At 32.8% G+C, this 11,505-nt stretch overlaps 1 protein-coding gene across 1 annotated transcript; it reads left to right on the forward strand.

The window, feature by feature from the left end:
* The first annotated feature begins 243 nt into the window (after nt 1-243).
* LOC129886707 (scarecrow-like protein 27) lies at nt 244-3,125 on the forward strand. The gene has a single exon (XM_055961503.1). It carries the CDS (start codon nt 637-639, stop codon nt 2,938-2,940), a length of 2,304 nt encoding a protein of 767 aa, XP_055817478.1. The 5' UTR covers nt 244-636; the 3' UTR covers nt 2,941-3,125.
* The last annotated feature ends 8,380 nt before the right edge of the window (nt 3,126-11,505 follow it).

Genomic DNA, 11,505 nt, shown 5'->3' on the forward strand with positions numbered 1-11,505 from the left:
TTAATTATGAAAATTGTTGATGACACAATGTTATCAAATTTTTCTTATTTTATGTCTAAGAAACTGATATAGTAAAGTAAAAAGCCTTTACCTTCCAAAACAGGTACTTATCACGCTCCTTTCATGCGAGAGTATCTATGTAAAAACCCTTGCAGAAAAGATAACTGCATCTCCAGACAAGCCACAAAAACTAAAATAAAATATATATTAAACAAAAAGAATTAAAATAAAATAAAAAATAAAATGAAAAAAACAAAAGATAGAGAGAGGAGAAGATGAAGGGCACTTTACTACTTTTTTATGTTGCACGCATCCATGGCAGAAATCAGAAGGAAAACAAAGACTACTATTACAAGGCCAACAACAACAAGAGAAGAAGAGAGAACAAAAAGAAAATAGCTAGCCAATTTCTTGCTAACATCAAAAACCCTTTTACCCATCTTGGCTTAGCTAATTGTTCTTGTTTTCCAAGAAGAAAGAGAAGAAACAAGTCATTTTAGACCACAAAGGAGAGTTAAATGATTGTATATGAATGAGGTGGGTGTCCTTAGATGGACATCTCCAGTTTCATGCATTAATTTTCTTTTACACTTTTTCTAGCAAATTCAAATCCTTTGATTTGTGGGTCTACTTTAGATGAAGGGGATGCCCTTACCCTTTGATTTTGAGGGGAAGGGGGTCTTAGAATTAGACGTTTTGTTCAATAAAAATAGCATCTTGAATTCTTGGAATAACCACAATAATAATAGCAAAGAAAGTTGTTACTTTGTAAATAGTCCAAGTGCTGTCCTGGATACTATAAGGAGTCCAAGGCCTATTACTTCTTCTTCAACCCTGTCTTCATCTTTGGGTGGTGGTGGTGGTGGTGGCGGCGGCGGCACTGCTTCCACGGACACTGCAGGCGGCGGCGTGGCGGCAGTTTCTGCAAACCCATCTTCTAAATGGCAGCAGCAAGACAATACTACTGCTACCAGCTCCAATGTGGGAGCTGAATCTGAGCTTCAACAAGTTCAACCCCCATCTTCTCTTGAGATGGGTGCTGCTGCCACAGGAGGGGAGAAATGTGCTATGGAGGAGTGGGAAGGAGGGTTATCGGAGTCTGTAATGGCTTCACCTTGTCAAGAGCAGTCTATACTCAGGTGGATCATGGGAGATGTGGATGACCCTTCCATGGCTAACTTGAACAAGGTGTTGCAGGTTAGTGGTACAGGGGAATATGAATTCAATGGAGGATTTGGGGTTGTGGATCAAGGTTTTGGTGTAGACTCAGTTGGACAAATTGGTAGTTTTATGCCTGCAATTAGCTCATCTGTTTCTGTGTCAAGTTCAAGTTTTCCTACCAACAGAATGAACAGTGACAACATTGGCTTGGTCTCTAACCCACCTACAAATCTCCCTCAAAATCCAATCTTTCCTTCATTATCTAACAATCTTGGGCCAATTGCTTTCGGCCAGACACAACAACAGCCGTTTGAGAGCACAGATTTGAAGCCTCATAGTTTCAATTCACAGTTCTTGATAAACCAGCACCAAACACAGATTCCTCAGAACCCATCGTTTCTTTTGCCACTGCCATTTGCACAGCAGGAGCAAAATCTTGTCTTGCCACCTCAGGCGAAACGACACAACCCCGGGACCATTGGAGGGCTTGAACCGGGCTCTCAGATCTCCAAAGGACTGTTTTTAGATGCAGGGCACCAGCAGCCAACACCATCTCAGGGGCTTGCTCACCAGCTCCAGCTGCTTCCCCATTTTAGGCCAGGAGCAATGGGAACAAAGCCAAAGATGGTGGGGGAAGAAATGGGCCATTTTCATCAACTACAGCAACAGCAGCAGCAGCAACAACAAGCGATTATTGACCAGCTATTCAAAGCTGCAGAGCTGGTCCAGACGGGGAATCCGGTACTCGCGCAAGGGATATTGGCGCGGCTCAATCACCAGCTCTCTCCAATTGGTAAGCCTTTTTATAGGGCTGCTTTTTATTGCAAGGAAGCTTTACAATTGCTACTCCATGCCAACACCAACAACTTGAACCCCTCTATGGCCTCTTCGCCTTTTAGTCTCATTTTCAAGATTGGTGCCTATAAGTCTTTCTCTGAGATCTCACCAGTTGCACAGTTTGCCAATTTTACTTGTAATCAAGCCCTGCTTGAGGTCTTGGATGGGTTTGAAAGAATTCATATTGTAGATTTTGATATCGGTTATGGCGGGCAATGGGCCTCCCTTATGCAAGAGCTTGCCTTGAGAAGTGGTGGCGCACCTACTCTGAAAATAACTGCATTAGCCTCACCCTCCACACATGACCAGCTAGAGCTTGGACTCACCAGAGAAAATTTGATCCATTTTGCTAGTGAAATCAATATGGCATTTGAGTTCGAAATTTTAAGCATTGATTCTTTAAATTCAACGTCATGGTCACTGCCTCCTCCTGTCTCAGAGAATGATGCAATTGCTGTCAATCTTCCAGTTAGCTCGATTTCGAGCTATCAGTTGTCCCTTCCATTGGTTCTTCGTTTTGTGAAGCAGTTGTCACCTAGGATTGTGGTTTCTGTGGACAGAGGTTGTGACCGGACGGACCTGCCATTTCCAAACCATGTAATTCAAGCCCTTCAGTCCTACTCAAACCTTCTTGAGTCACTAGATGCTGTAAATGTGAATTTTGACGCCCTCCAAAAGATTGAGAGGTTTTTGCTTCAACCAGGAATTGAAAGAATTGTAATGGGCCGTTTTCGTTCCCCTGAAAAGACGCAGCATTGGAGGTCACTGTTTTTGTCATCTGGATTCTCCCCATTATCTCTCAGCAATTTTACAGAATCACAGGCCGAGTGCGTAGTCAAGAGGACTCCTGTTCGAGGTTTCCATGTGGAGAAGAGGCAGTCTTCGCTTGTTCTCTGCTGGCAGCGGAAGGAGCTCATCTCAGCTTCAGCTTGGAGGTGCTGAAGAGCAGGAATTAAATTTGCAGTTACCAATCAACCAACCATGAAAAAGAAGGTGCTGCATAAGTCACAATCACTGTTTTAGTATCTGAACCTTTCAATTTTTGTTGACCGCATTTTCATTCGCTAATTTCTTGTGGCGTAGGCAGATTGTTTCGGCATTATAAGAAGAATCTATCATTCTGTTAACTTCTCTGCTATAGTTTCTTACATCAGGGTCTTATGTTAATTATGGTATTACTATTATGGTGCTGTATGATTTTCTGGAGGTAAGGCCTTTGCTGCTTCTAGTTATGCCGAGGACCTTGTTGTAATCTTGACAACATAGCGAAACCAGAAACTAAAAAAGATGGATTTTTAACCCTTTTCATTGATGCTCCTGTGTTGTATATTGCATTGATTGTTCCACTAGCATGACATGCTTTAGTTTTGATTATTTCAATATTAGATGATCCTTATCGGATTTCATCACGCCCTGATATGGAGACTTTTGTTTTATTCATGAGATTTGCCTGTCCACGATATTCCTGGAACCTTGTACCTAGTGAATCCAGGGTCTATCATTTCTTCAGGGATTCCAAGAGTGGAATATCTGTGAATCTTCTGTTTAAGTTGCTTGTATATGTCATTGTTCTGTCTTAGCGCTGCCAACATTATATGTGCTCCAACTCTAGTTCTTATTACTAATTTGAAGTTATGTCATCTGCATTAGTTATCCGCCTGGCCGCCTCCTTAACTTGTCCACTAGAATCCCACTCTTCAGACACAGAAGGAATTGCTAAACATAGATAGGAGATGTCAGAGAAGTTACATGAAAAAACATCCTCATGTAATACCTTTAGATTCAAGTATATTTGATTATGATAATTGCTTTGATGCCAGAAGTTGACACACTCTGATTTATTATCCAATTAGCTTATCACACATTGCATATACTTCTAGCAGAGCAGATAGAATGTTCCTTTCTTCAGTGTATACATGACCATGTCTGACTACTCCAGTTGTCTGGGAAATGTGGCGTCTTTGTTGTTCTGTTAAACTAGCTCATCTGATCCATCTAGACCCGAGAAAAATGGAGCAAATTTTTGGAACACTCAATTGATCATAGTTTCCATGGGTTTCGATGTGTTCTAGGAAACAACGGTCGGATGTTGGCCTAAATTCCATTTAATACATGCATCCTTAGAAACTATAATGCTAATTATCTATCAGGTAGTTGCATTATACTATTAGTTTTTGTATTAAATAATGAAGTTAATTATTTTTGTATAATCTATCACGTTATTATGCATGCCAACACTTGTATTATATGCATTATAAGACATTGAATTTGCTGCTCTTTATAGTCTATAATTTCTTTATACCTGTCCTAATCAAATCACATGGGGTTAGCAGTATTGGACCCCCACATGAGTAGTTTAATCTCTCTCTTTCATTTCCTTGGTAGTTCTGCATTCATTATTTTAATCTGGCAATATTTTATACTAAATCACAATATTAAACGAGAAAGGCCATGTTGGATGGAGAGAGAGTTTTGAGAGAGACAGAAGGAGATGTTTGGCCTTCTTATTAGTGAAATGATTAGCTGACGTTTATTATGTTTCTTTGTGTTTTGCCCTGGATATTATTACTCTGCCTTTGTGTTATTTTTCGTTGTTTGGTTATGTGTACTCGTGATATAATTCTGAAATGTGGAACTTAAAATGGTTATTTCTCTTTTCAGTCTTGACCTTGTTTTAGGATTCTTTACTTGTGGGGCAGTTGAAGCTGTAAATTCTAAGTAGAGGCAGATTGCAATGTGGTCACACTGTTTGTCTCAATTAATGTGGTCCTTGAGATGCAATTAAACTGGTAATGCAAAATCTTGGGATGTTAGAACATGTTCATTTATGAGGTTAGCAGCTTTGAAACAATATCTTTATTTGATTGTTGTTCAAGGTGGTTAATGAAAATGAGAACAGCCAGCCAGCTAGCTTCTTTCATCATTTAAAAGTAGTAGTAGTATTATTAAGGTTTGATTAATTAAATGAGAGAGAGATGGTGACATACTGACAATGGTTCTTTTATACTAATGTTTACCCTCCTGCTTACTCAAAGATTTGGTGATATGAGCTCTTTTAAAATCTTTAACTTTAGTAGTCTAAAGCACTTGGGGACACACTTTTCTTTGGTCTGTAGGACCCCCTTTTGTTTTCTTGAGATCAGTGTTTATTTCTGATCGATTCAAACGTCACATTGTGAACCTGCACTTCATTAATTCCTTTTTTTTTTCTTGCTTTTCTCATCCATCATCTCTTGGCCTGAAATTTTATTGTCCTTTAACATGTAAGAAGAAAAAATATCATGTATTCTCTATATTTAATATATAGTATATGTTTGTTTTATAACATAAAAGTTTTCATCATTATGTAATGTACAGCTAATGTTACTAATATTGGCACAACTAAAGTGAGATTTCACTTGGGATATGGAACAAGAATTATTAGTTCAAAACCATACGCCATGCAAACTAAGTTTGGTATTAGTTTTCTATTCAAGTAATCGATAAGGGATAGTAATTTTGGGATAAAATATAAAAAAAATTATCTTTCATTTTGTTAGGAATAATAGTTAGTACTAAGATTATTTATATTCACCATTTATGTTACAATAATGAGATAAAAGTTATCCCATTATATGGTGGGATAATCCATCTCATGGGATAACTCTGCCTATTCCATCCACAATACCAAATAACACTGGTGTAAACGGGTAAAGGGGCGGAGTTCTTATTATCTCAGGTTCATGAACTATAGAACTTATAATTGATCCCCTAGGGGTTGTTTGATAGAGTGTATAAGAATAGTATTGAATAAGGTATAATGATGATTGATTATGTTGTGACTATTTCTTGTTCGGTGTTTGGTTTGATATATTAAGGATCGTGACTTGAAAAAAGAAAGAAGAGAAGGAACTTGGATCTGTCTTTAATCATACTTATCTATACATTAATGATTTATGTATTATTAATTATGGGCTATGTACCCTATATATATATATTAATTAATTATACACAAATTAAAAATTTTACTAAATAAAAATTTAAATAATACCATATCTAGTACATCCTTCAAATCGACCACTTGAATATTTTCAAGAGATAAGTTTTGGTCCTCGAAAAACTCAAAAATAGCGGGAAGGAGGTAGCCAAAAATGGGTGAGTCATGTGACCCCTTTTCATCCACAAAGGCCAATGCTACAAAAGCTAAATCATGTTACACTTTTACGTCGTAGTTCATTTTTTTTTTTAATCGTCAAATTAGAATCAGTTCTAATCTGAATTCTCTGATTAAGAGTAAAATAATTTTATTATTGTATCATAATTTATGTTAATGCATATGTGAACCGTAGTTTGTATGTTTGGGTATAATGTGTACATATAAAGAAAGCAGCACAACTCTCCTAAATTAGGTAACAAAGTATACACTTAGTTTAAGTAGTTGTTTGAGTTCAAATTATTATTCACTTGAAATATTCATCAAATAAATTTTTCAATAGTATTTCAAATAATGAAATTGCCCAACTTTGATGCTGAAAAGTGAAAATAATATAAATATCCTCGTGTTGCAATTTTATAACTTTCTATATCAGATACATACATTTTAGGATGAGATGAGATTTTTTTTTTAGAAGTAACTGTACATTACACATGCTCTGCTCAATAATTTTGTATTTATGACAAGGTAGTTTGTTCTAACAATTGGGATGTTATAAATGTGACTTTTCTTAATTTGAATTGAACGTGGATTGGCTGTCTCTTGTCTAATTGTCTTTAGCGTGTGCCCACCACATTACCTCTTTATTAAGTATTCCTCCCCGTTCTAAAAATAAATGTCATTTTAATAAATCAATTAATACAATACGTAATTTAAATTATTCCTATGCAATATATTTAATTCAATTCACTAAATTCGCTTCTTAAAAACAAGTGTTTTCTAATCCTTATAATTTTATTTTCTTCGTCTCAAATTATTTATCGTGTTTAGTTTACTTGTTTGTTATTTTAGAAGGGGTTTTATAACTATTTTACCTTATTTATGCCTTAAGATATAATCTCTCTTCATTGAATATTTACTCCATTTATGTGTCATCTATCTATAATTAAGTTGCTTATAATCTCCAAAAATAATTAGTTTTGTCTTAAATTAATAAAATAAATTGAAATAACTATTTTTTGAAATTACAACAAATAATTTGAGAGGGAGAGAGAACTCAACTTAGATTTTTGATATAGGAAATATCATTATCGTATTTCCTCCTCCTTTTTTTAAAATCAAATGCAAACTTATTTATCATAGTGTTCAAGCCTTTTTCCACATCTTAAATAATAATAACTAATGAGGTGATGTTTCCTTGTCTTCAATATTTTTTCCTAATATTGAAAATGAGGGTGGAATTCTATAATTACACCCATAAAATCTATATTATATTAAAAGCACGAAAACCCTTAAAATATTGATTGAATTTTTTGCCCTTCATTAAAAGAATTCGTTTTAGACAAAATCGTCTTTTCACCATTTTCCTTCAATTATTATTTAATTATTGAGTAAGAATAAAAATTTTAATGAAAAAAAAATAATAATAAAAAAAATACAAGTAGGTTGTAGAAGTCTTCTAAAACTAATTTTATTCTAAGACGGTGCAAAGAAAATTATTTGAGGTAAAATAAGTCTCCTAAAATTAGTTGTACAAGATTCATTTTTTTGATTAAATAACAAGGAAAAAAAGTTTCTAATGAAATCATTGTTTGTATAATAATGAGGCTATATTCGTATAGGTTTAGTTTATGAACCTATGTTATTTTGGTAAATTATTTATGGAATAAAAATAAAAAATTCCATATTGAAGTATCTCCTTTTTGGAGGAATTTTTTTTGAACTTTTATATATTGAGATTTTTTTTTCTTTTATTCTATAATAGACAAAATAGTCATTTACTATGTTATTTAATTATGTTTTAATATTTAAGACTTTGAAATCAACTCAAATTCAAAAAATATTCTTTCCTATAAGTAATGGTTGAATTTCCATATATAAATGTGATATTCTGAATATGAAATCAATTTAAATTAAAATAATATTCTTTTGTTGGACCAACCTACATCATCCATAATACTGATTTTAAATAAACACACAATTCTATATTACATAGGATTTTAAATATCCAAATAATATTTTCTTTATGATTAGATTCTTACCACTTTCTTTTTTCGTAGTATCCATAATTAGGATTCTAAATAAATAACAACTCTATATTACACCGGACTTTTAGTTTATAAACATATTTCTTTATATTTGCTTTTTCCCTCTTTCTTCTTTTGTAGTATATATAATTCATTGATCATAATTATTAGAGTTTTATATAAACACATAATTCTACTTTCTTCTTTTCATTGTTTATAAAAATAGATATCACATGCTTTTATTGCGTTGTTCGAATTTGATTTTACACTTTTTCAACATGTTTGTAATTTTGGCCTTTTTATTCAAATTTAGTTTGCTGAGTTTTCATATTAATTTTCATAATGACGTTCTAATTATGCAATTGAGGCTGCAAGTGATATTAAACATTAATTTTCGGTTAAGATTTGAATTTACTTTTTAGGCATATCTATTTTATTTGTGATTCAATCAACAACTTCTTATGTTAATCTTCTTTGTTGCCTTTTTTTAGTTGATAGCACAAAAACTACACAATATGAAAGTAAACACATGCCTTTTGCTGTTGATTTAAACGAGACAAATTTAAAGGTACGTTTATGTAATATAATTTTGTATTACTTTAAATTTTATTGTATAGCTTAATAGACATTTTGTTAATATTAACTCAGTTAATATCTTATTACTATTTCTAAGAAATATATTTTAAAAGTGAAAAAATTCATTAACATAGATGCATATTTTTATGTTATTTATTATTAGAAAAGATTCAGAAAAGGTAGCGAAATAATATTATTAGTTTCTTAATATTCTGTCTTTTTTTTTCCAATTATGTTATAACAACGTTATTCTTCATTAGTATTTTTTAGGTGACACTATTATTTATCTAAATCAAGTTAGATGAAAGTGTAAAATATAAGATAAGTATATTAGTTTATATAGATAACATATAATGTAAAACCTCATGGTAGATGAATTTCAGTTTTTATCCATTGCAGCTTTGGATTGTAATCTTTTGAATTACCAAAATCCTTTCTGTTAATGTTAATTTGTTACAAGTAATTGTGTTATATTATATGTTCATATATAATGTAGTTTATTTTTTTCTTTACCTTATTCTTTAGGATGTGTTTTTGTGTATCAATACTAACATAATTTTGACTTTTGATATTAATGATGAATTTTGTTCACTATATTTAATTTTGCACTTAATTGCTAATGTGATGGTGAATTATGATGTTCCTCTTTAGAGAAAATGACCAAAATGGTCCTTAATATAAGGGTAATGCTTTATTTTGGTCCTTAATATATTTTATTTGATTGAAATGGTCCTTAATGTATAACAAAGGTGTTCATTTTGGTCCTTAATATATGACGAAATCCATCGGTGACATCCTAAAGTTGGCACCAACTTTCACTTAGACACCTCAACCAGGCTTTGTTCATTTTAGACACTTCAACCAGGCTTTGTTCATTTTAGACACCTCAAATAAGGCTCCGATGTGTCATTTTGACATTTTTTTGATAATCAACAAAATATATTAAGTGTGTAATGCACTCACCTGACGTGTCAAAAAACAACGAATTAAATAAAGACACTTGTCATATATATATATATATATATATCAAAAATAAATATCAAATAATGACTTTTGAATAAAAAAATGATCAATAATTTGATGATACGTGGCCTTTTTAAATCCAAATAATATATTTTTTTTAAAAATAAAAATTAACAACTATTAACCCCCACACCCTACAGTGGTCTTCCAACACCGCACACCTTTCATCGTCTTCTCCAACCCCACCCACTCCAACCCCTCCCCCACCCCACCGGATCTTCTTCTCCTCTAACACCCACCCAACGCTATTCATATCATCTAAAAGGGAAAAAATGGAGCTATAATGACAAACAAAAATATAAATCAAATTGGGTTAGAAATCCGACGAACCTCTATTTTTTCCGGCAAGACTAATATAAATTTAAAATCACTCACTATGAAATTAATAAACCATAAAAGCTATGGAACTTCATTGAATGTTTGCTTGTGATTAAATACATGATAATCATCAGAACGGGAAGAAACAATCTTTCCACACAATTCAATGAAATTTTCATGAAAGTTCCAACAATTTGCGAGACCTTCTAAATTTTATTTTAGGCATTTTGACCAAAAAAAACTAAAAATAATATTTGAAAAAGTATTTTTTAAAATTATTTGAATTTGAAGTGTGTATTTGAACAGAATTTAACTTTTCTTTTATTGTAAAAAAAAGTAATTTTTTTAGTAGAAAAAAGTTTACTGAAAAAATGAGTTATATATATTTTTTCAAACTTGATACTAGTGAAAGAAGAACAACAACAAAAAAAATTATTATTTTTAAAGAAAAAATGTTGTTCACGTACTTAAAATGGGTGCAACACACGCAATGTGCCAAGTCAGCACAAAGTATCAAAATGACACATCGGAGCCTTACTTGAGGTGTCTAAAATAAACAAAGCCTAGTTGAGGTGTCTAAGTGAAAGTTGGTGCCAACTTTAGGGAGGCTCCGATGAGTTTCGCCTTAATATATTTTAATTAATTGAAAATGTCCTTAATATATAACAAAAGGTGTTCATTTTGGTCCTTTATACTAAACCTAAGAGATTAATATATATATAAAAGGTGTTAAATTTAACTATGGAACTCCCGTGGCTACCAAAATCCACCATTGTTATCTTCTTTGTTAACTCTAAAGAAAGAACTCCATAAAATCTAACACTATTTTCTTTATTTTCTCCAACAAAATTTACCATTTTCTTGTTCATAAAATATTATTCCACTGACCTAATAAAAATTTATGTTTTAAGCCAAAAAAACTAGTAAATTATGTTAAAGAAAGAGAGACAATGATGTTAGATTTCATGAAGTTTTTCTTTTGAGCTAAAAAGAAGATAACATTGGTGGATTTTGTACGCCAGTGGGGTCCACAACTAAATTTCACACTTTTTTGAGGATAAAATCTCTTAGGTTTAGGGTAAAGGATCAAAATGAATACCTTTCGTTATACGTTAATGATCAGTTTAATCAAGTGAAATATATTAAGTACCAAAATGAACATATTTGTCAAACATTAAGAGCTATTTCAATCAAATGAAATATATCTAAGAGATTTTATCCTCTTAGATAAGCTGGGCTATAGCCGTGACTGACACCCACAATACTTCTTCCAGTGGGAGAATCATTTCTACAGCCCAGCTTATCAAACTTTAAGAGATAACAGTTAAAGACTTGCGAAAGCAGGAATAAACCAGAAATAATGCTCAGTTCCCATAAACTCAGCCAATCATGTTAATAACAACGACAGGCGGAAGTAAACACATCCTAGGA

This window comes from Solanum dulcamara, chromosome 4 (assembly GCF_947179165.1).
Source record: "Solanum dulcamara chromosome 4, daSolDulc1.2, whole genome shotgun sequence".
In the NCBI taxonomy this organism is placed as follows: Eukaryota; Viridiplantae; Streptophyta; class Magnoliopsida; order Solanales; family Solanaceae; genus Solanum; species Solanum dulcamara.